This window comes from Curcuma longa, chromosome 7 (assembly GCF_044706935.1).
Source record: "Curcuma longa cultivar G26 ecotype Majalengka, Jawa Barat chromosome 7, ITB_CL_G26_1.1, whole genome shotgun sequence".
In the NCBI taxonomy this organism is placed as follows: domain Eukaryota; kingdom Viridiplantae; phylum Streptophyta; class Magnoliopsida; order Zingiberales; family Zingiberaceae; genus Curcuma; species Curcuma longa.
This window is the reverse complement of record NC_133867.1, coordinates 4,470,521-4,495,088: the sequence shown is the minus strand read 5'-3', so window position 1 is coordinate 4,495,088 and position 24,568 is coordinate 4,470,521. Positions and strand designations below refer to the sequence as shown.

At 38.3% G+C, this 24,568-nt stretch overlaps 3 protein-coding genes across 3 annotated transcripts; 2 read left to right on the top strand and 1 right to left on the bottom strand.

Annotated features, from left to right (window-relative positions):
* Positions 1 to 702: 702 nt before the first annotated feature.
* LOC141831477 (sulfate transporter 3.1-like) lies at positions 703 to 4,301 on the top strand. Its single transcript, XM_074718836.1, has 12 exons — positions 703 to 1,057; positions 1,144 to 1,351; positions 1,435 to 1,606; positions 1,698 to 1,763; positions 2,210 to 2,323; positions 2,413 to 2,529; positions 2,621 to 2,747; positions 2,826 to 3,112; positions 3,201 to 3,391; positions 3,474 to 3,556; positions 3,637 to 3,713; positions 3,782 to 4,301. Exons 1-12 carry the CDS (start codon positions 730 to 732, stop codon positions 3,953 to 3,955), a joined length of 1,944 nt encoding a protein of 647 aa, XP_074574937.1. The 5' UTR covers positions 703 to 729; the 3' UTR covers positions 3,956 to 4,301.
* A 634-nt stretch (positions 4,302 to 4,935) lies between these two features.
* LOC141831704 (TATA-box-binding protein) lies at positions 4,936 to 12,909 on the bottom strand. Its single transcript, XM_074719112.1, has 10 exons — positions 12,723 to 12,909; positions 12,291 to 12,606; positions 7,840 to 7,927; positions 7,083 to 7,154; positions 6,065 to 6,115; positions 5,887 to 5,931; positions 5,703 to 5,795; positions 5,350 to 5,451; positions 5,214 to 5,287; positions 4,936 to 5,124 (listed from the first exon to the last, which is right to left on the bottom strand). Coding segments are annotated over exons 2-10 (603 nt in total). The 5' UTR covers positions 12,368 to 12,606; positions 12,723 to 12,909; the 3' UTR covers positions 4,936 to 5,123.
* A 1,896-nt stretch (positions 12,910 to 14,805) lies between these two features.
* On the top strand, positions 14,806 to 17,628 carry LOC141831778 (serine carboxypeptidase-like 18). The gene is made up of 14 exons (XM_074719184.1): positions 14,806 to 15,028; positions 15,104 to 15,249; positions 15,316 to 15,392; positions 15,476 to 15,598; positions 15,670 to 15,772; positions 15,864 to 15,901; positions 15,997 to 16,098; positions 16,183 to 16,266; positions 16,340 to 16,504; positions 16,582 to 16,653; positions 16,759 to 16,877; positions 16,957 to 17,070; positions 17,152 to 17,197; positions 17,285 to 17,628. The coding sequence occupies exons 1-14, from the start codon at positions 14,877 to 14,879 to the stop codon at positions 17,366 to 17,368; spliced, it is 1,425 nt and encodes a 474-aa protein (XP_074575285.1). The 5' UTR covers positions 14,806 to 14,876; the 3' UTR covers positions 17,369 to 17,628.
* The last annotated feature ends 6,940 nt before the right edge of the window (positions 17,629 to 24,568 follow it).

Here is a 24,568-nt window from a genome sequence, read left to right as displayed (position 1 = left end):
AACAAAATCCGATCCTCACTGTCACATAAACACGAAAAGTAAATTTTAATTAATTTAAAATATTAAAAAATAATTTTTAGGACTCTTTTTGTACACTTGACTTAATAATAAATATTCTAAATAAAAAAATATAAAAATTTAATAGAAATTATAACTAATTCTTTAGTTATTGCCTAAATAAAAATATTAATTATTAAATAATAAATAGCGGAGCTAATAGTAGTGGAGACGCAATAATGGGGGAATGGAATAGGGGCCGAAAATAGATATGCTATGAAATGAAATGATAGAAAATGAAAGGATAATTACTATTAAAAACATTTTTTAACTTTGATACCAATTAAAGTGAAACTAAAATCAGACTCTTGAACCAAATTACCATATTAATAAAAAATATATATATAATTTTTTTTATTTGTTACTAAAATAAGAATGGTAATCACTAAATAACAAAACTTTCGAATTTCTAATTTACTATAAATATATTAATTTCATAACCACTTGCTGATATAAATTTCTTCTTTAATTTATTTATTTTCCATTATTGGTCACCCATTTTTTGTCTACATTAAACGGCCACTAAATGCCGGCCACGTATCCTTCCGGTGGGACCCCACCTCCAGCCCAGAGCGACAGCTCGACTCGCTATATAAAGGCTCCGCCTTGCTCTTCTTCTTCCCTGTGCCAAGCCTGCCTCTGCCTGCTCTTCTACTCTCCTTCGATACTTGAATGGGGAAGGGGGAGCTGCCGACGGGGACGGAGTACGCTGGGAGGGTTCCAGTTCCTCCGGCGCGGCCGTTCCTAGACACCTTCAGGGCCAACCTGAAGGAGACGTTCTTCCCGGACGACCCCCTCCGGCAGTTCCGCCACCAGCCGGCGCCTCGGAAGATCGTACTGGGCCTCAAATACTTCCTGACCATCCTCGAATGGGCCCCCAAATACACCTTCTCCTTCTTCAAGGCCGACCTCATCGCCGGCATCACCATTGCCAGCCTCGCCATCCCCCAGGGCATCAGCTACGCCAAGCTCGCCAACCTCCCTCCCATCCTCGGCCTCTGTAATCACTCGCCCCGCTATAAAAATCCAATTTTTAACAACTTTTCGATGGATCCGTCAGTTAATTTCTTGCTTACGTCGAAAAAGATTCGAGCTTTGTGCCGCCGCTGGTGTACGCGATGATGGGGAGCTCACGCGACCTGGCCGTCGGCACGGTGGCAGTCGCGTCGCTGTTGATCGCCTCCATGCTGTCGAAGGAGGTCTCCCCGACGCAGCAGCCGTCATTGTACTTGCACGTCGCCTTCACCGCCACCTTCTTCGCCGGCCTCTTTCAAGCTGCCCTCGGCTTCCTCAGGTAGCTTCCCTTCAAACTGCGACACCGATTTCTAAAGCTAACGATTTCACTGTTTTAATCTGTGAACTTAACGATCGCTTCAGGCTCGGCTTCATAGTGGACTTCTTGTCCCACGCAACCATAGTAGGGTTCATGGCAGGGGCTGCCACCGTAGTGTCTCTTCAGCAGCTGAAGGGGATGCTCGGTCTCCAGCACTTCACCACTGCTACTGATCTGGTCTCTGTCATGAAGTCGGTCTTTTCTCAAGTTCATCAGGTTCATATTCTCCATTCCTTCCGACTCCAAATTCCCAATTTCGATCCACTATTTCCGTCTCTTCAAATGGTCGGCGTTTTTCCTCATGCAGTGGAGGTGGGAAACTGCCGTGCTTGGGTTCTGCTTCCTCTTCTTCCTTCTCCTCACCCGTTTCTTTGTAAGTACAGATAATTGCAGAACTCTGCTTTCCAAACTGATACAACATATAAGCACTTTAAACTTGACTAAACTGTGAGGATAAGCAAATTTATATATCGACCAACTCAATCAAATCATACAAGTTTGAAAGCTGTCCCTGAATCCGTGAGAGGACCCAGGCCAGCCCGTGACTTGGCCTTGCAAATTATTGCACCAGTTGTCATCATCAATCAATCTTGTCTTTTTGTTCTTGTTCGCTGCCTCACTCTGCGATACATACACCTTACCAATTCATCAAAACGTGCACGCAACTTGTAGTTCATGACATTTTCTATTGCTCTATTCACTGTTTTTGTTACTGTAAACTTAATTGTGCTAAAATACGAGAAAGAAACTATCAGATAATTGTTCTGCTAACTCTTACCTTCTGGAAGTGATTAATAAGATTTGATAATGAAAAAACAGAGTAAAAGAAAGCCAAGGTTCTTCTGGGTTTCAGCAGCTGCCCCCTTGACTTCCGTGATTCTTGGAAGCCTTCTCGTCTACCTCACTCATGCAGAAAACCATGGAGTCCAAGTGGTGAGAATATGACTCAATTCTGATCTCTATACACAAATTTTTTGTTCATGGAAGAGTGCAATTATTTGTTTGTTGGTATGTATTTGCAGATTGGGCACCTAAAGAAGGGTCTAAATCCACTGTCAGCGACCAGCTTGACCTTCATGCCATCCTATATCATGGTTGCATTTAAGACTGGTATTATAACCGGCATAATCGCCCTCGCGGTAAGTTTTTTTTTAAAGAAAAGAAAGGGTTTGTGAACTGAGAGTTCAATCAATTTGTGTGCTGATCAGTAACAATTGTGTGTGGCTATAGGAAGGTATTGCAGTGGGAAGAAGTTTTGCTATGTTCAAGAACTATCACATTGATGGCAACAAAGAGATGATAGCTTTCGGGACCATGAACATTGTGGGATCACTGACCTCTTGTTACTTAACAACTGGTAACACAGCCAACCATTATGTTCCAATCTTACTTCATGCGGTACTCGCTTGTTGAATGAAAATTCTTTGTGATTTAGGGCCGTTCTCGCGATCGGCGGTTAACTACAATGCTGGTTGCAAGACGGCAATGTCCAATGTAGTGATGGCATTGGCGGTTATGATCACTTTGTTGTTCTTAACCCCACTGTTTTACTACACCCCTTTGGTTGTCCTCTCTGCCATCATCATCGCCGCCATGCTCGGGCTCATTGACTACGAGGCAGCAATGCATTTGTGGCATGTCGACAAGGTTGATTTCTGCATTTGCTTGGGTGCATACTTGGGAGTTGTCTTTGGTAGTGTCGAGATAGGACTAGTTATCGCGGTATGTTCATCATCATAAAAGCACAGAAAAGTCAATCTTATGTGAGTCAAGTAGCATCTTGCATGATTCATCCATTTGAATATCTCAGGTGTCGATCTCCATTTTGAGGGTCTTGCTCTTCATTGCAAGGCCGAGGACTACCGTACTCGGTCGCATCCCCAATTCGATGGCATACCGAAGAGTAGATCAGTATTCAACGGCACAAAGTGTTCCCGGAGTTCTTATCCTTCACATTGATGCTCCTATATACTTTGCCAATGCTGGCTACCTGAGAGAAAGGTTGGCATATAAACAAGCATTTAAGCAAACTAATTCAAATGCACCTCTAACTAGTACACATCTATCTATCTTTGCTCGATAGGATATCAAGGTGGATTGACGAAGAAACCGAGAGCTCGAAGGGGGAGGAGACGGGTTTACACTACTTGATCTTGGACTTGGGTGGTAATTAAGCTAGAACTACTTTTACAATTCACCTCACTTAACTTGTACAGAAATCCTTAATTTGCTATCTCCAACTGCAGCTGTCGGTAGCATCGACACTAGTGGAATCAGCATGATCGAAGAGGTGAAAAAGATCATCGAGAGAATCGACATTAAGGTGCGAGAATTTTCGCAAACCAATTCAGCATATGCAACCCCTAACTTGTTTGGTTTCAATATGAACAGCTTGTGCTAGCAAACCCAGGGAGTGAGGTAATGAAGAAGCTAGACTCATCCAAGGTCCTTGAGGCCATTGGCCATGAGTGGATCTTCCTCACTGTGGCCGATGCAGTAGCAGCTTGTGACTTCGCGCTGCACAAGTGCAAGCCCGACAATTCGTCGCGCGAGGATGCTGTTTAAAGCGAGCAATCAGAGCTGTAGATAGAAAGAGTTAAGTTGAGGTCGATGCAGGGTGAGGCAAAGATTTCTGATAGGAATTGTTGCCAACTGCAAGAACCAAGTAGTAGTAGTTGTAGTAGATAGTCCTAGGTAGAGATAGAGGCATGGAATACTAGAGATGTGTTGTGTTGTTTAGGATTTACAGGTGGAAGATTATGTCCATGCTTTCTTTCATTCACTACCTTGCATGGGATTGCAAAATCTGAATTAAAAGAACAAACCAAATTCAGAATTCAATTCTTCATCAGGACACCAAATGTTTACATTATGTTTGAGACATAATTTAATAATATTAATTGTTCTTGTCTCTCTTAATGTTTTAGCCACTCTGGCATATTTAATGCTTGTCAGAATTTGTTCTTAGAAAAATATTCAATCAATGAATTGTTGTATTTGGTAACTCAAACTCATCATTAGAGAATTAGTAATGTACCTTTGCTGTAGGAAGAATAAGATGGTGGGCTTAATCTTTAGAACAGAACAAAAATAAGTCACCACCTTGATGTTGAAAGAAAACGATGTGGCTTCACAGAATCCATCTTGATATTGTTTCTGGAGTCTAATGAAATAATTGGTGGCTGTCCAAGAGGGAAACAAATGAACTTTTGACTGAGATTAGAAGGAAGCTGATACATCAAATCAAACAGTGTCAGTCAACCAATGAGTTGTAGCACTTTTGCAAAGGTTGCTAGCTTAACCATAACGCATTGGCTCCCTTTTCACGTTTCAAATACTTTATAAACATAAAGAGAAGATGAAAACGAGATGACATTCTGGATCAAGAATCTCCTACAGTTCCATGATGTTCCTGGATAAAGATGACCATGGTTAATCCATGATCACAGAAAGAAACAAAACAGGCACAAAAATGGTTGGTGATTATTATTTGTTACGAATGTCTTGGATAAGTAGTTGGGAACAGAATTGCTCTTACAACTCAATAGCAAATAAAAACATACGCGGCAAAATCTTCTTATATCATAGTTGGAACAAGCTGCTTACTATTAGAATTTTACGTTTACATCATGCTAGGCAAATCTTGAACACTACATAGTACATGTAAACAGCAAGTACCGAAGTTTTTCTCGACTCACTAGCATTAGCACCAACCAATCTGATGGCATCGGCCTCTGTTCCACAAAAACATATTTAACGACGTTTATAAGGCGGTTATATCATAAATGAAGAATGACACAACTATTGAGATCCTTTTGTGTACCATTGCTGGTTTTTCCTGAACTCTGTTAGAACTGGATATATGTTTTCAAATGCTGTGTATGTCTCCTCTCTCACCTACAATAAAATACCAAATTAGTGCCGGCTGAATTGGATCTGTGGGTCACAGAAATCCATACCTTAGCTCCAGTAATAACAATTTTTCCTGATACGAATATCAGAAGAACAATTTTTGGTTGCTTCATTCGGTAGATCAGACCAGGAAAGAGCTCTGGCTCATACTGTTTGAAACAATTGCAATGAACATATTGAAAACACTAGGAAAGGTATAAGGTTACAAGTAAATACACTGAAAATGCCAATGCAGGATTCCAAAGAGTAACCTGGTTGTCAATGAAAATATATCCTCCAACTAGAAAGAGATGCATAGGAGTTTTCAAATATAAAAGAGTGGTCTAAGGCAACTATGCATTAGTGGCAAAGTTGCAGTACATAGTTAAGGTCAATGGACTGAGATATATCATTTACTTACACTGCAAAAGGCACCATGAGAATATGCGAGGCCTTCTAGCCTGATTGGGAATTTGACATCACAAGAACCCACAATATTCTGAATCTTAAAATCCTATTTATGATATTAAAATATCGAAGTGATTAAAAACAACAAAATAACCTCAAAGTAGGTACCCATAAAGGAAAAAGAAAAGGACAGTCACCTTGAACTTGGCAGGAAAGCCAAGCTTCTGAATTATTCTAGCATACTGAAAAGAAAATGGACAAAGTTAGTATTCCCAAGTTCAAATGCGGACACATATACTATATATCATAAAACTCTGCGATCACTGGTCATAGGCCACTTATGATTAAATGCATTCACAACTGAATTGAACAGACCTTTCTTGCTGCAAGTTTCGATTGCTGCTCGCTTTTTGCTCCAGTACATACCTACCAAGTTTTATAGATCTTGAGAGTCAGTGGGTCACAAACAACCCAATTGTCAATGTTTCACAAATGGAAGGCAACACTGCTTGACTATATTGTATAAAGCAACTCAAGATTTTATACTTCTGGAATCACTGCAATAATATATTTTCTTGAACGACAGAGATAATACATCAGTAGGCCACTGAAGAATAATGTAATGTGAGCTATATTAAACAAAATGTAATTATACAGTAGCAACCTGATTCCGTAGCTTGACCATATAACTTAATGACATAAAAGCCTGCATGTTTATTGACATATGTAAAAGAAAAAAAAAAGGCTAGTACACTGCTATCTTTCAGATGACCGTAAATAAGTAAAACGGGAATGGAATATTACAAATGCTTTCATTCATGGTTTAAGTTTCAGCCACTCCGTACCAACATGTGAACTGTAATTCTACACTGTTCAAATCAGAACTAACTTGGCTTACACTAGCAGAATTATGACATCAGATAATACAAAAGAAATATGTATTGCATAATCAAGCTTCAAAAATTACATAAAGAAGAATACATGTACTAGGATCAACATAACCTTCATACCAGGCAAAAAATTTTGGCAGTCTGCCAAAGTTGCAAAGATAATGAATTTCTCCCTAGCATTCGTAAACCTACATACCAAATTCTTTGAGCAATACATTGGAAATTCAAATTGGACGGCTTTTCTTTAAATTTCTCTAGCTGAATCCACAATATAACGAGGGTATTTATCGAAGTTTGTTAAATTTAGAGGTATTGAAATTCTGGAAGGGATAGCTGTGCAAATTTTGGGAAATAAAGCACACCAGAGATGGAAAGCAGCAGAAAGTACTCATGAGAAATACACCCAAATTATAGGTTTTTCCCATTTCAAAGAAGACAATAGAATATGTTAAGTAAGAAAAATGAATCTAGAACATCCAAGCAATGCGAGAAAAATTATTTACCATCTTTCCAGATGCAAATATCAATGCAGTAGTTTTTGGCTCTCTTATTCGCATAATTACTGCAGCAAAACGCTGCATAAAGGAAAAGAAAATCCATAAAAACCTAAACTACCTGTTGCAAATCAATTGTCGTAGTGGAGCATATGCTTTCATAGGCATACCAATTTACTCATCAGGTTTAAACCTCTTATCATAGATAGGAACTTGCTTGAATAAGGAAAAAATTTGGCTATAAAATTCCAGTACAAGTAATCTCCTATATATATGCAACTTATTCTCTAGACTATGAAATTTGAAATCAAGAAAGACATAAAAGCAATATATAACAAAATACGATAGGACTTCTAGACAATACACTGAGTGCATAAACCAAATAAACCAAATTTTAGATTTCAAGCCATGGTGTGAGTTATATGAATATCCTAGTTCTCAATATTTACATAATTGTATGCAAAATTGTATTCAGCTTGTTGCTAAAAAATTAAATAATCATGCCAGTATACTACAAGATTGGATTGTTTTCTGTATTGTTCAGTTGTCAAGTTGGTCAATAATCCTAGAGTCCTCATTCATTCATAATTAAGTTCTGAAATAGTTGAATGTAGATGTTTCTCACAATTAGTAATGATAGCTTTAGAATCATGGTCTATGAGAATAAAAGAATGAAATGATTCGTATATCAATGAGTAGAATATTCTGTGAGGATCAAGAAAAACACCTGCTTCACAGGGCATTCATTTTCCACATCAAATCATACCTTCGGATTATACTCAGCATTACGAGCTTGTAGAGCTATTGCTTTAAGATCCAACTTGCAGTCCAGGTTAACAGTTGAAACAATGTTCCTGATGATGAGAAAGATCACTAAAATTCTGAGAATCATTAAGGGTACAGAAAGATGATTAAGATAAAGTAGCTATCAAAGAACCATCTCAGGATCATCTAAGGACACGGGACTAGAAATTGACAATTAACTCACCCATCAGAGAGCAATTAAAAACTCAAACAAGAACCTTCAACATACTTTTTTAAATTTCAAAGAAACACACTTAACATCAGATTGGGATACAGATTATTAAAAGTATTAGATTAATAGGGTTAGATTTAGGATTTTATCATCAGTCTATATATACTCATGTATAGTTATTTCCTTAATGAATGTAATACAGTATTTTTTTTCCTTTCCCCAAATTCTTCATGGCGTTAGAGTCCCTTTCTTGTGTTACAATTTTCCAAAGAAGAAAATTATCCTAAGGGGGTTGGCTGCCACCTTCCCTCCTTATCCATGTTTTCTCTCTTTTATTTCCCGCACACAAGCAATATAGCTCTTCTTCCTTTTCTCATTGTTCCTGTCATGAACCAACAAACATGCAAGCAATATAGCTCTTCTTCCCTTTCTCATTGTTACTGTCACAAGCTAACAAGCAGCAATGCTACTCTTTCCCTATGATGTCTGCAAGCCAGCGTCTCCTCCAACTGCATTGGGCAGCAACATGACAACCAAAGTAGGATGCAATTTCATAAAACTACATGCCTATCATGCACAACCAACCATCTCCATAGCCATTTACACAACTGACCAGCAGCAAGTACAGCTACAGCCTCTGCCTGCGACCTTCACGTGCAATGTCCACCAGTAGCACACAAATTTCTCTTCACTCAAACCAAACTGCAGACAGCAAGCTGCTATAACCTACATCAGTGATCATACACATGAGCCAATGCTTCATGTGAATTCTGGTATCCTCTTCCACCATCCTACAAGCAGGGCAATAATCCCTATTCTCCTTTGGCACCAGAGCTTGCACACTAGTGTTGCACCTGCCATTGATATCCTTCTCTCCCTTCAATAAGATGAGCTCTGCATGCTCACCAAGTACCAAGGACCGGAGAGCAGTGACTCTCTTTGAAGATTAAAAGAAATGTTACTGCAAGAACCTTCTGGATGTGAGTACCACCACTACTCTTCTTGCGACCGTCATACAGATGTAAGCACTGCCACATCTAGACTCGTCTAGAAACCTGATCACCAACTGACAATCATGAATTACACAAACACAAGAACTGCCAATATTAGCCATTGCTCACGTCTTGACTTAGCAACCTGCTGACCACTGCACCTGAAGCAAATGTGAGCAATCCACACGAGTCTCTGCTAGCAACTTGATCCAACTGTCTGAACATGAGCACCACCACAACAAGCCTTTGCTTGTTAATTGACCAATAACAAACCAAGAACCTGCCACTGCCAAGCTTTACTCACAACCTGACTTGACCACCTACTGATGATCCCGCCTCAAGAGAAAGAAAGCACTACCAATATTAGCCTCTGCTCATGATTCGAGGCACCTGCATGCACCATCAGCTATTTCCAAACTTCACTGATCTGGAGTCGAAGGGGTTCTTAGTTGTGTTCTTCATTAACTCATTTTCTTTTGTTGGCATGCAAGTGTGTGTTATCCTTTTTATGTTTATGAAAATTTCACTATTTTATGTAACAAATTGAAAGTATCTTACTCCAGATTAAAGGGGAGTGTGATCTTAGATTAATAAAGTTATTTGTCTAAAGAATTTAATTCTCAAGGCAAGTCAACATAAAAGATAAAATCAATATGGCTAGCAATCCCCACTTGATATTATTCATCCACATGAAAATTCCGACAAACAAAGATCTAGTACATAAATTAGTCTATCATATAATCAGCTTTCCAAAAGCCATCTAAAGCCGATGGCTTGGCCTTCATGAACCTTGCCAATGCTTTATACAGCCATACACTTTTCAACAAAAGAATGCTTAAATATTGTTCCTTGCTAGAGTTTTGATTCCAAACCATAATAGTATGGTTTCAACATCATGTTGTATCAACGCTAGACACGCTTACACACATTGAAGCATCGATTCAATATGCATTAAAAAATGTATGAACTATGATTATGAATTCAAATAAGTTCTACTTATGTAATCCTCTCTCACCTAGATTTTGCTACTTTTAATCAACCTATATCAATTAGATAGTTGAATTAAAAATGATGTTTACTCATGTTTTACTTTAATGCATATCAAAATGAATATACATGCTTTCCTTCAAGCATCTTCTTTCCACTTGACTTGTTTACTTTTAAAAATAAAAACACAAAATCTAAAAAGTAACAAATATTACTTGGGCTTATCTTAATGCATTACAAAACATCTGAATGTTGGCACGATACAATGCTCATCCGCACGATAATACAAACACCATAGGAGAGATTATTCATACCAATCAATATCATTCAAAATTCAATTATAGATCATGCTTCTTAACATGACATAAAGTTTCAAACAGTGTTTTCCATATAAAATAAGAAATTACTAGAATGCTACCAAGTTTGAGTTGCAAATAGACATACACATAAAGATTGGACACACTTGTGCAAGAGTTTAATAACAAGAAAATAGTTAATTTGAGTGTTTTGACGGTTGAGGTCATACAAATCTACTCTAGTTATAGACTTCTGCATTTTTAGACTTAAGCATGCAAGCTCACACACATTCAATTAACACTATCTTTACTAGGAGCGTACTTGTAGAACATCTAGAGTCAAATAACTCTACCATAGAATTCTCATTGAAATGAATAAGCAAAAACTCAGCCTTTTGGGAAACATTCATTTCAATCTCTCTATTGGTGTTCAATTATTGAAACATGGTGTAGTCTCAATGTGTATATATATAGTAGAAGACTAGATTCTGCGCAAGATGGACTTGTTGTCACTATAATATATTAACAATGAGGTCTTTTATTCCTAGCTAATGAGCTTTTTGGATTAATCTTTTCAATTTCTTTGTTGTTTGAATCAAGATTTAAAATTTTGTTTGAAGCTGAGGCTTTGGTCCTTGACTGGAGCGAGACATGGTGGTCATGCAAAGTATCAATAGGTAACTGTGTGGAGCACTAACCATAGGCAACTATGTGGAGGAGTTATGTACACATGGAAGCCCACACTGAATAGAACAAAAACCTCTTAGAAGTCTTATGGAACTCATAATCTCGTAAAAGTCATTGCCTTGCAGAATGCCATAGTCCCATGAAAGCCATTGCCTCGTGGAAATTGTTGACTCATAGTGCCACATGGAAGCCCTTTGCCTAGTCTTCGTCTTGCAAATACCGCACTGTGGTCGTCATCCTTGCATGAACTCAAATGGTTGTCATTCATCTTGGAGAGTTCCATGTGTCGAACAGTAGGCAAAACGAACACTCATGTCAACTGATATAGGACGATATTATAAACCACAATTTCAATTAATGGAAGGTGTAAACGTATCAAAAGGCAATCAATAGATTTATAGTTAGAATACTTAGATCAAATAATGGAAGGTGTAAGAGATAGAGGGAATCAAACACCACTTCAATCTTGCATAAAGCTAAATTGAAGGAAAAGATCCATGTAGCCGACCAAAATAGTTAGCACAAACACAACTTGATAATGGTTGTGATGGTGGTGTTTGGTCTCAACTTGTTTGGTTCGATAGTGAAGGACTGGGATTTGTGCATGGTAGACTTTTTCTCACAACAATGAACAAATTAATTATTGGTCCCTTTTGTACTATTGATTGTCTTCTAAAATTTTTCTAAGCAATATGGGTTGCTATAGTTGTCGTTGTTTAGTTTCAACCAAAAGATTACGCAGGTAATTTTGCATTTTAACGAATCACTTATAGTTTCATCTTTTAGGATGAATGTGAATGATAGTGCTTTCAAGTAATCCACAAGTCACTAGGAGATTCTTCTAAGATTAGATCTTTGGCTCAATTATATGTTCTTTATTCTAAGGAGATGGATCATTAAGTGAGACTATAATATTTCAAGAGGGTCTGGAGACAATTTTTGTCTAACAAGAAATAATATTTGAAGACGTTAGGGAAAAAAAAGAGTCTAATTGAGAAGGGAAGAGCTTATTTCAAATTCTCCTGTGCCTAATGTCATAAATTAATTCCTTGTAAACCCCATATTGCAAATGCATCAGTTTACAAGCATCCAATTCTGGATTTTATCTGCCAAACATTTCAACAGATCCCATTTCTAGCATTTCTAATAAACTCAATCGGAACACTTTCCGTCTAATGAACGCATCTTTCAGCAAACCGAAAACCTCTCATATACCATTACACACATTAAGTTATGTTCAAAATTTTACTTAGCGATAATGCTAGGAAGAAGAGCTTACTGAAGCGTCGGAACGATGCCAGAAGGATGTTTGGAGAGGTCAACAGGTTGGCTTCCCTCTAGGCCCTGTTCGGCCATATGCCTCTTATAGAAAAACAATCAAGATGTTTCCTTCCGAGTATATATATTATCCCTTATCCTTAATTTGATCCAAAAATTCCCACAATCGCTTCGTTATATCCAAACTGGACAAAATAACACGATTTGCTCCATAAGCAAGATCCTCTCTTTCTTCTCCACCAAAATTTCCAGTGAAAACAGAATCGACAACTAATTTAGCTCCACGTGACTATGTCACCGGCCGAATCACCACGAACCTGCGGAAGTAGAAGGAAGATCTGTAAGATACATCGACATAGCGGGCATTCCCGAAGAATGACAGTAAAGCACGCGAATAAACAGCGAAGGAAAACAAAGATCTCATCAACATCACCTAATTTGACATCAAACGTATACGCGTTGCTGCAGATTCTAGGTCTGTCGAGCGAGGCGTGATCGAAGAGAGGCGGACTCCAGCGGGAAAGCCATATCTGTGCGAAAATCCAAAGAAGATGAACCTTTTATAGGAGGGGAGCAGATCGGGGGATATATAGGAAGAGGGAGGAGGAGGAATCGAATGAGACGACGCGAGAAAGGGAAAAGAACGAATTCGACCACCGGATTATATCTAGGGCACATATTTGCACATAAACCCCTCCTCAAACCTTTTTCTCGCATCAATCCTCGAAGCACGAAGATTTCAGAAACGTGTCGTAATTTCAAATTATGGGGCAAAATATAATATTTGAAACTATGACATATGAATGGAAAAGAAAATATGAAAATTTACGGATGAGCAAAAATGGTATAAATCATTACACAATAATTAAGCATTAGAAATATATGATAGTCTCCGGGGTGAGTTAGTTATGATGGAGTAAACTTGCAGAAGAGGACAAGAGTTCAAATCTTGACAAAGTCCAACAATACCCTCCTCCTCATAGATGGTTGTAGGGCCGACTATAAGGGGCCGCTGAGATTGTGAATTTCACTTTTTATGACCTTCATTAATAGTAGTTCATCTCTATAGATTTATTCATAGATCAATAGACATCTATCCTATCGCATGTGAAGTCAATCTTAATCTATATAATTAATTAAACCGTTCAAACTAGTACTCATGCCAAATAAAAGGGTGAATTATCTGAGTGAGTCGAACAAATCGGGCCAAGCAACCATTCCAATTGATCCGAGTAAACTAAAAGAACCAATCGAGTTAGACAAATCAAGCAATCCAAATGAGCCAAGCAATTTGGTCAAGCCAAAAATGGCCAGATAACTCAAGCTAGTCGATAAACTAGATGAATGCAATTACTAGAGATATTGAAGAATTAACCAATTGTGGAGGTGTTTAGGAAGAAAATCTCCAGAGCAAAGTGAAAACGAACACATTCATGTTCTATTTTCTTTTGCTATCACTGAACTGTATGCATAAATCCTCAAGTCGTAAGTCACTTATGGATTATAGTTAGTTTTAATTTATATATAGAGTTATTCATAGATCTATTTTATTTCATTATATTTTCATTTTGTTTCATCTACTGTTTTATCTATATAGTTTTCGTCGTATGCTAAAAACATGATATATAAATATCTTTTTGAATTTTTTATTTAGCTTATTTATATAATTTTTAGTCTTTTTTGCAATCTCTTCAAGTCTTGTTCTTGTTTAAATGGTCCCAATTTTAATTAAAACTAAATGTATAATAATTTTGATAAAAAGTATTATAATAGTGGTGAAATATTTTTTTTTATAAATTAAAGTGGTGCGATTTTAATTAAGTTAAAAAGTTTTTTAGTATAAGTAATATTATATTATATTATGTTAATTTTGATTAATATTATTATAATAATATTAAAATAAAAATATTTTTCAGAATGAAAAATAAAATAAGAGGTTCTTTTCATATTTCCTTTTAAAAAGGACATTATTTTAATAATAACAAAAATAAAGGTGTGTACAATGTACAATTTTGGCCACACAAAAAAAATATTCATTCCACTTATATGGAATATGCATCCTGAATATTACCCCTATTATATTTTTATTTATATTTAAATAAGATTTATATTATTTTATTATTATTATTAATTATTTAGTTTTTTCTTTTTTTATTTATAAATTAAATACATAGCGAATAAACTCTATGACCGATACTAAATCCATATAAAGAAGAAATATTAAGTTCGATGTATAATATTATATATAAATATATTGAAATAACATATTTAAATTATAATTTTTATAATTATTATAATGTAAATATTATTAAATATAATAAGTTTGAATTATAACAAATGTTACAATATGAATACTAATTTGAATAGGATAAATTTAAATGGTAGCAGTTATATTTTATAATTGATATAATATGAATGTTAGGTGAACCAATTAAATCCTATTATAATAAATATAAAATCATAGTTATTAAATGTGAATATTTTTTGAACAGATTAAACATACAGGTTGTGATAGGATTATTTTGAGCACAATTAGCAGATTTCTCCGATAGGATTCTGATACTTCTTCTTCCCCGGGATTGTGGCCATGCAATCAGCCATGAAGAAAAAGATGCTGGCGATCGCTCCCCTGTTTTTTCCACTCATCTTCCTCTGTTTCTTCTCCTCTGCTCTGTCGGCCTCAGTGATCACCCGTTTGCCTGGATTCCGAGGCCCGTTGCCCTTCTACTTAGAGACAGGGTCCGGTTGCTAGCTGCCGCCCTGTGCTTAAGTTTGTTGTGTGATCTCCGTGAAGCTCAGCTTTCACTGATGCAGGTACGTGGAGGTGGACAGGGAGAACGGTGGCGAGTTGTTCTACTACTTCATCGAGTCGGAGAGCAAGCCGGCGGAGGACCCTCTGTTCCTCTGGATCACCGGCGGCCCCAGGTGCTCTGCCTTCAGCGGGTTGGTCTTCGAAATCGGTGGGTGAAATTTCCCTGTTTGCTATGATTAACTACTCTTGTTTCATAGTAGAAATACACTCGCAGGCCCCCTGAAATTTGTGACAGCCGAGTACAACGGGAGCTTGCCGAGCTTGGTGTACAATCCCTATTCCTGGACCAAGGTGACTTCTTCTTCTTGTTCAGTAATTGAGGAGGAAATATCATGCATGCTTTCGATCCTGTCTGCGTAAAAACATACATGCAGGTAGCCAACGTGATCTTTGTAGATTCACCATTGGGTTCTGGATTCTCATACTTGAGAAAAGATGAAGGGTATGATGCCAACGATACGTCTTGGTCTGAACAGGCTTATAAGTTTCTCACACAGGTGGGAATGATCATATATTCCTGGTGCAATTACTGTAAGTGCCTTAAAGATGCAACCTTTCACTTTTACAGTGGCTTGTTGAGCACCCACAGTTCATCTCCAATCCCCTCTACATTGCTGGGGATTCATATGCTGGAAAAATTGTACCTATGGTGGCCAAAAGAATATTGGATGGTAACTCGATCTACTTTTAATGTAACTATTGTGAAGTGAGAATCCCTTTGCTATGTTAGTTTACATGCCATTTTCATTTACTGTAATCCAGGTATTGATGAAGGGAAAGAACCACTACTTAACCTCCAGGTAAATTGCTTGAATTGATGGGCCACTGGCGATGAAAGCAAAGAACTTAATAGTATATGAAAGAAAAAAAATCTTTACTTATCGATGACTTTCAGGGTTACTTGATTGGCAATCCATTCACAGGCGAAAAAGTCGATAAGAATTCTAGGATACCTTATGCTCACAACATGGGGATCATATCTGATGACTTATTTGAGGTAATCTTAGTCCTGTCAATCGATCAATTAGGATCGTATGTATCAAAATGATCTCTGATATCACCTTACTTTCTGAACTTTTAGATGACCCAAAGAAGCTGCGTGGGACAAGATTATCGAACTCCCACCAATTCGCAATGTGCCAAGTGTCTTGACACATATGACAATGTGAGTTTATTCATGCATTGCCTTGTCATGAGCATTCTGCAACTTGTATTGATTGGCAAGCTTCATGGACCAGTTCTATTCAGAAATTAATGAGGGTCACATTTTGGAAATGGCATGTGCTCCTGACTATGAACCCAACCACCTGCATCGTCGTATGCATGCGACTTCTGATAAGAGAAACTTGAAACAGAACTTGCATTTTCTTCAACCACCTCCATTTCCTGACCTTAGTTGTCGAGTAAGAACTCAACTGAATGGATCTCTGATTTCATTGTGCCACCCAAATTTTATCAGTTTTCTTTTGTCTGATCACAGAATTATGCTTATGTTTTGTCATACTATTGGGCTAACACTAATACTGTGAGGAAAGCCCTCGACATCAAACTGGTACTAGAGCTCTTCCCTTTGGTTCAATCATTTACTTATTTTGCAATACAAAGAAACAGAGCATGTTGTTGAAAGCTTCATGAACAACACACTTTTTTGTCGAAGGGGACAATTAAAGAATGGGTAAGGTGCAATTTTAACTTACCATACACATTCGGATTTGACAGTAACATCGACTATCATCTTAGCCTTTTGCAAAGAGGCTATCGTGCTTTGGTTTACAGGTGATTAAGTCGATACAAAAATTTATTTGTTGGCTTGTTAGAGAACTTCTTGTCATTCATAAAGCTTCTTCCTTCTTAGTGGTGATCATGACTTGGTGATACCCTTTTTGGGGACAAGACAATGGATAAAGTCTTTGAATTCTTCTATCGTCGAGAATTGGAGGTCTTGGTTTGTCGATGGTCAAGTTGCAGGGTGAGACTTAGAACAAATGTTTGTACATAAAACTCAACTTTTGTGAGATTATTCTAATTGCTCTTCGTGCAACTGCGATAGGTATACAATGTCATATTCTAACAATTTGACATTTGCAACCATAAAGGTGAGATGAAAATGAATACGATGCATTTCATTTCGTTACTTGTTAAAATAAATTGTTAGAAATCGATTGTTTGTGTTCTTAATGTAGGGCGCTGGTCACACAGCTCCAGAGTACAAACCGAAAGAATGTCAAGCTATGATCTCAAGGTGGATTGCAAATGCACCTCTATGATATGTTCTTCCCTGCATCATGAAGCCTCATCTTAATACGAAGACGATTCATGAAAAAAACCTCAAAATAACACACCACAATGGTGATTGCTCTATGTATCATCTATGGTCACTTATGTAGAAGATATATTGATAATAATCTTCGACTTTGTGTATAAGCATAAAAGTGAAAATAGCCATTGTCTTGATTTTATGCTGATAGTTTTTATTTACAACTTGTATTTATATCAACTACTTCATAATTATAATCCGACTTTAAAGTCTTGCCAAGGTTATTTCTAAATTACGATATGTGGAGCCATACAAGGAACTTTAGGGAAAAAACGAATGAAGTAGGGAAGCCCCAGACTACGGGGATAATGGTAGGGAGCTCCCGGTAAAATCCATGATAATCTTTGAGGCAGGTGATACTTCAGGTAGTACACATAAGGCGTACGCCTAAACACAATGGAAAGGAGTGACCTCAGTTGGAGCATGGTGAACTTTCATATGAGGGGAGAATTATTGGGATTAAAATCAAAGTCCTATATTGGAAATACATGGAGAAGATTATGAATTTATAAGATGGAAGATATCTCCATTAGTATGAGACATTTTGGGTAATGCTCAAAAATAAAATCATGAGGGTTTATGACCAAAGTGGACAATATCATACCATTGTAGGAATCAACATGTCTTGCGAATGACCAAGGTCTCATGACTATTACCGTATATCACCTCGTCAGCTTCATCATCATCATACACTGATTCACCAATTGTCTCCTTCTCATTTTCCATGTCTTCCTCAATTAATAAATTTTTTCCCTTTTTGATTAGCAAGAGAAGGTTGCCTATACCACCCGATAGGGGTCTTAGAATTAACCTGTAGTGGTTGGTGCTGTAAAGGATGTGAATCCTGAGGGCGAATTGACCAGCTATTTTGGTCGTCTCTAACCATTAGTTTCTGATTCTGCTATTTTTAACAGCCAATACATGTTGGTAGGCTTTTGAAAAAGTCCACAATGAATGAAGACTGAGGACATCTTGCAATGGCTAGTGCAACCCCCTTAAGTATTGTGCCACCATCTGCTCCTTTGTCTCAAATAAACCATTCTTGACAATCAACTAGCAAAACTCCTTCGTATAATCATCGATAGATCTCACACTCTGCCTCAATATGTGAAGTCGTTGAAATAAAGCTTGAGTGTAGCCGAAAGGAAGGAAGTGATCAATTATCTTCATCTTCTCCCAGTTATAAGTTATTTTGATCTTGCCCTGTCGATCTTGTGAACGTCGCAATTGTTCCCACCATGCTGATTCTCGACCCTTGAGTTTGATGGTAATTAGTTTCACTTTCATCTGATCTGGAACTTCCTTATATTCAAAAATCCGCTCCACTTTGTTGATCTAATCAACGAAGCCCTTTGTGTGCAACGCATTAGAAAATTCAGGCAGATCAACCTGAAATCTGACATATCCATAAGGCTCCTCTCTATCATGGTGTTCCCGATATGTAGCATGATGGTGATATGGGCTCTCAAAAGTAGACTCAGATTCACGATCTCAAATCTCACGATTTTCAAAATTTCACATCGTTAGATGTTGTATTAATTCTGCGACTTGCCTCTGTAAGCTCTCAATCATCATCACGTCCTGAACGTTGCATCCACAGTATTCGGCTTCCTCAGTCGGAACTTACCTGTTGCGACAGTGCTGTCGGACGGGATAACAACTATCCTGCGGGCAATATTGATTCTGTTGATCGATTGCGATAGTTGGAAATCAATCTTCTAAAACTTTTTGATTCAAAAGAATACAAGGAGATAGAAAATAAACCACACTGTTAAAATATTATTAAACGAAAAACTTCTTACCCCTCATAAGATGTTTATATAGACCCAAACTCTAAGAAAAAATCCTAATAAAAAGAAAAAAATTTCTTAACTGACTCGAAATTCTAAAAATCCTAAACGGACTTAAAATTCTCAAATATAAAAAATAAAAACTTTCAAAACTACTCTAAATACCAAAAACTTAAAAACTTACTAAAAAATAAAAATTATCAAAATTAGTAATAAAAATCTTCTGATCCTGGTGCATTAGTCATCTCGGGTTGAAAAAACTTGTCCTTGAATTTAAAGTAGTATTAGGTGGTTGTCTAGGAGGAAGATCTTTTGACATCAATTCGGTAGAATCCATCGTCATCTCCATTGTTATTACGTTCGCTACTTGTCACAACTTCCAAATAGGCGAAGCGACCTACTCCTTAAGCTCCTTAATAACTGCAGCGACCTACGACCACTAGCCCGAACTCCGCATACGATGATGCACAACGAGCATCACCACCGCGCATGCAGCCACAATGCTCATCACCGTCTTTGTCACCGCCATCTTCCCCAAGATTACTAGAGCCGGTCCTAGCGGATCCGATGAGCCATTGCCCACCTCCCAAGCAACCCAACGATCGAGGCTCGGAGCTTCGCTTTCCAAGATCCTTTTGTAGGAGGTCAAAAAAGAAATTAGAGCTAATTGAAATTGGCAAATTAGTTGGCATGTAATTTGAGAAAAAAGATTAGCAAGACATATGTACTAAAGAGCGGGTATTATTGATGTGATAGTTGGCTTCCCTTGATTTTCTTTGTCTACAAGAATGCCTTCATTCAAATCACAATCATCTACTATTTTTTTTGGTTCCATTAGTTGAAGCCTCTGTTTGCATTTGCTCATGTCCTTCTAATACAACTGAAGTATCTATATTTTTCATGTCCTTGGATAAATCTATTTGATGCGACATCATGTCTGTTGAAGTTAAATCATCTGAATGGTCAACAAAGTTCTGGACAAGGCTTGGTGCTTTCTTTGAAAGAGAGGCCTCCTATGCAGTGTAAGCGTCGACGCATCCAGAAGCATTAACAAGGGCATGATTGAGCAAATCGCCAACATCAACATCGAGACAAAGAATTGGATCACTCACTACTATTTTATCGACAACTTCATTCTCGTTGTATATTGGCTCATCAGTTGATTCGGTCTCATCTTCATCATGATGAATAAATTGGGGTGTCAAGTCAATATAAGGCGGTGTCAAGTCAATATAAGGCGAGATGATAGAGACTAGGGCTTCGTCGATAGATAAACTAGGTTGTTGATTATTATAATTTTCCAGCAGATAAAATACAACTGGATAAAATATTTGCATTTCACAACAACAATAATGCATACTTCAACATGGACAAAATACAACTGTATAAACTTACATTTCACAACAAGTCTAATATATACAATTTCGTTTCACAACAAATAGATTTTTAAATCATTCAAATTTATATTTACAAAACAGTTTGTCCCTAAGGATTACGATCCACTTATTTATGCTTGGGTCATACACTTCGACACTTGATAAGCAATCACCGTAGGAATCAATTCCACCTACAACATATATATAACCATCAAGCTCGGCACAGGCAAAGTCACAACGAAAAATATTCATCTTGACCATTGTGCTCCATCTGTAAAACAGAAAAACTTTCTTAGATTAATATTTGTGGACAGATATTATGCAGTGGAGCAGTATTGAATGAATCAATTAATTAATCATGATAAACAAAGTGTCTAGACAGACACCACAATCAATCATAAAAATGACAGAATTAGGCAACAAGATGAAATCATGGTTCATTGGAGGTCAATGCATAAAACATAATAATTACTTCAATACAGATAAGTGGCTCAATAACTAATACATCGTCCTTGAGATGATGTATTTTCAACTTCATTAGAGGAATTGGATGTAGAGAAGGCAAAAAAAAAAGTTGGCCAATAGTCTCAACAGTACTACATTCTTTTACATGTCTGAACATTATCATGTGTTAGACCGAGCTATTTGGGATAATTATATGGTTCTTGTCTCTACAATAAACACTACTCAAGGCTATATCACAATGCAAAGCATGTTAGTTGTTTGGTTCCTGATGTATCCATGAAAGTTGTTTGGTTCCATATGTTTTTTAGTCATCCAACATATGACTCTCTTTATTTACTTATTCCAGAAACAAAAACAGCTTTTGAATAGTGTTTTAAATGAAATAGAATAAATAGAAACAGAAGATTATTGCCAATTTACTTTGTGCACGGCCAAGGAGAACGTAACTTACGTGAAGGGGAGAAGGATCTTAATTTTCCACATGAAAGCCCCCCTTTCTTTTTCATCCATGAACCTTTCTAACAAGATAGCAGATATTATATCATTCAATATAAGTACAAAATTACTAGCTATTAAATAGTTAGCAAAAAAATTACTTTGCAACTCATGGAGTTCCTTTCATTTTCCATAAACACGGACAAAATCTTATTAGCAGCAACATGAAAAACAAACTTCTAGTCCCATAGTTCAAGCTCAAAAAAAAAGGAAGAAGAATGTTATAGCAGAGTTCCATCTACCCAAGGAAGTTCATGATCACCAGGTGGAGCACCAAGTTGTAGAGAACAAAATCAGCAAACGCTCGTTCAGGTGGAAGATCCTGAAATTATTTTTTTATTGAAATTATTTAGAAGAAGAGGAGTCTCACTGGCGAGGATCGAGACGGGGGACGAGGAGTGCGGAGGAGGAAGAAGAGGAGTGCGACGACGGCGATCGGGACGGGGAGCGACGGCGGCGACGAGCTTGTAGCAGCGCATGGTGCCTTCAGACACTATCCGAAGGCACCGCCTTTAGGCACATGAAGGAGAGGGCGCGAGGGCAGCAGGGAACCGAAGCGGATGAGCGACGGGGGAGGAGAGGAGATCAGTGAAGGAGAGGCGCGAGGGCGGCAAGGAACCGAAGCGGATGAGTCGTTCGATGTAATTCCTCTATGAGGAGTGCTGGAGAGGAGTGTTTGGTGATGGTTGAAAGGGGAAGTGAGGCACCGCCTTTGGGCACATGGACATGGAGGAGAGGGCGCGGCTGGCGGCGGTGTGCTTCGATGACCTCGCTGGCGGCGGAAGCGATGGCGGAGGCGTCACATGGAGGAGAGGGCGCGGCTGCAGTGGGCGAGGGCGGCGATGGGATGCCGCGCGATTTTGAGGTTTGGCCGCGCGATTTGGGAGAGGCGGGATTTTGTAGGATTTTGCTTCGTTTCGGCCACGGTGGAAGATGAACAGTGAAACTCCTTGCCACGTCGGCTGTCGCGCACGCAGTCGCGTAAACTCATCGCGCAGGATATCAATCCTGTATATATATATATATATATATATATATACTCCACAACCAATCTCAAAGATAACAATTAAGTGCAGAGATTATAGAAGAAAAAACTGAGAGGCAAACAATACAAGCTTACAGCACAGCCTCTAAAGATGGATCACAAGCTCAAGCACGGCTTCCCGAGAGCAAGGCAACTCCTTGCACCACCTCAGGAGAAAGCTTCAAGTAGGAGCAGAAGAACGCGAGCAAGCGAAGAACACCAAGTATGCAGGCTTCAAGGAAGAGCACGAGCAAGCCAAGAACACCAAACACAAGCACACACAGCTCTTAGGTTTCCGAGAGATTCTCTTCTCCTTCATCTCTTCCTTTTAACCTCCTTGTTCAACGTTCTTCTCTGAGTCCACTGCAGTTACTGACCCACCTGATCATCCTCTGCAGCTCAGTTCCGTTGTCTTTTACCTGAAAGCAAGGTGAAATCAGCACTCAACAAACTCTGCACAAGGAAAGCAATTACTTGACCATTCTCGTTCTTTATCCCAATTCAAATTCCATCTGCAAAGATCAGAGCATTAGCACAGAAACAATCAGAAATCAGAGTAGAAATCTGAACGTGATCAGAGACATACTAATCGATCGGACAATCGATTAACTATCATAATTGTTCCTCAGTAAAGCGTGTAATCGATCAACCAGTCGATTACTTATGTTCTTAATCGATCAACCGATCGATTAAAGCATGGTAATCGATCAGGTGATCGATTACCATCCGTAACTCGGTTTCTCAGTAAAACATGTAATCGATCACTTGATCGATTACGGTTCATCATAATCGATTGACCAATCGATTATGGCACGTTCTGTGGATTTTGCGAATTGTCACAGAATGCTTGGTAATCGATCATCAGATCGATTAACAAATTAACGCAGGTCTCACAGAATGGTCTATAATCGATCACCAGATCGATTAAGGGTTTGTAATCGATCATCTGATCGATTAACCTACTCAACCTTGGTTAATCGATTCACTGATCGATTAAACCAAGCTAAACTTTAAATCTCGATCAGGTTAACTTGGGTCTCATCCGAGCTAACCGCGCTGGATCACGTAATCAAAGAACAAGCTACCAGGCCTCCTCTGATACTGATCCGGTCCGAAGACAGGCTATCAAGCCTTCTCGGACCATAGTCCGGTACAGAGAACGAGCTATCGAGCCCTCTCTGACCTAGTCCGGTACAGAGAACGAGCTACCGAGCCCTCTTTAACCTAGTCCGGAGAACGAGCTATCGAGCCCTCTCCGACTCCATCCGATCCAGAGAACGAGCTACCGAGCCCTCTCTGACTTAACCCGGAGAACGAGCTACCGAGCCCTCTCCGACTCTATCCGGTCCAGAGAACGAGCTACCGAGCCCTCTCTGACCTAATCCGGAGAACGAGCTACCGAACCCTCTCCGACTCTATCCGGTCCAGAGAACGAGCTACCGAGCCCTCTCTGACCTAATCCGGAGAACGAGCTACCGAGCCCTCTCCGACTCTATCCGGTCCAGAGAACGAGCTACCGAACCCTCTCTGACCTAATCCGAAGAACGAGCTACCGAGCCCTCTCCGATCTCATTCCGTCATCGATCAATCTGAATATGAACTTAAATCGTTGTCAACATCAAAACAACAATCGGGACAAAACTGCATCAACAGTATTTGCCATAAAAAATATCATTGTTGCAGAGAATCGAATGAAGTATAAGATAACAACAAATAAATATAAGATTAATTTTATTGTAAAAACTCATGTATGCAAAATTTTTGATGATACATTTCCATTGATGATTTATGAATTCAAGTCTTTTAGTAAACTGAAGAAGACAGATTCTGTTGATGAAAATATACTTTTTAGTAGGTTAATTTATTTTTTTGTTTCATGATTAATTGATCAAACATTTTATCTTATTTTGAACATTTTATCTTATTTTGTGTTCTTTTTTTTCTACTTTATTTCACGCTTGTTCTTTTCCATCTTTGGGTTCTTTGTGTTCTATAGCACT

Excerpts from the sequence above, each read along its gene's own strand:
- LOC141831477 (XM_074718836.1), top strand. The coding sequence starts at position 730 with ATGGGGAAGGGGGAGCTGCCGACGGGGACGGAGTACGCTGGGAGGGTT. Across the intron at positions 1,764-2,209 it reads TTCTCCTCACCCGTTTCTTT|AGTAAAAGAAAGCCAAGGTT; the intron begins GTAAGTACAGAT and ends ATGAAAAAACAG. Across the intron at positions 3,714-3,781 it reads TCGAGAGAATCGACATTAAG|CTTGTGCTAGCAAACCCAGG; the intron begins GTGCGAGAATTT and ends CAATATGAACAG.
- LOC141831704 (XM_074719112.1), bottom strand. The coding sequence starts at position 12,367 with ATGGCCGAACAGGGCCTAGAGGGAAGCCAACCTGTTGACCTCTCCAAA. Across the intron at positions 7,155-7,839 it reads ATGCTGAGTATAATCCGAAG|CGTTTTGCTGCAGTAATTAT; the intron begins GTATGATTTGAT and ends TCCTTTATGCAG. Across the intron at positions 5,932-6,064 it reads CGAAACTTGCAGCAAGAAAG|TATGCTAGAATAATTCAGAA; the intron begins GTCTGTTCAATT and ends TTTTCTTTTCAG.
- LOC141831778 (XM_074719184.1), top strand. The coding sequence starts at position 14,877 with ATGCAATCAGCCATGAAGAAAAAGATGCTGGCGATCGCTCCCCTGTTT. Across the intron at positions 15,250-15,315 it reads CGGGTTGGTCTTCGAAATCG|GCCCCCTGAAATTTGTGACA; the intron begins GTGGGTGAAATT and ends ATACACTCGCAG. Across the intron at positions 15,599-15,669 it reads CTTATAAGTTTCTCACACAG|TGGCTTGTTGAGCACCCACA; the intron begins GTGGGAATGATC and ends TCACTTTTACAG.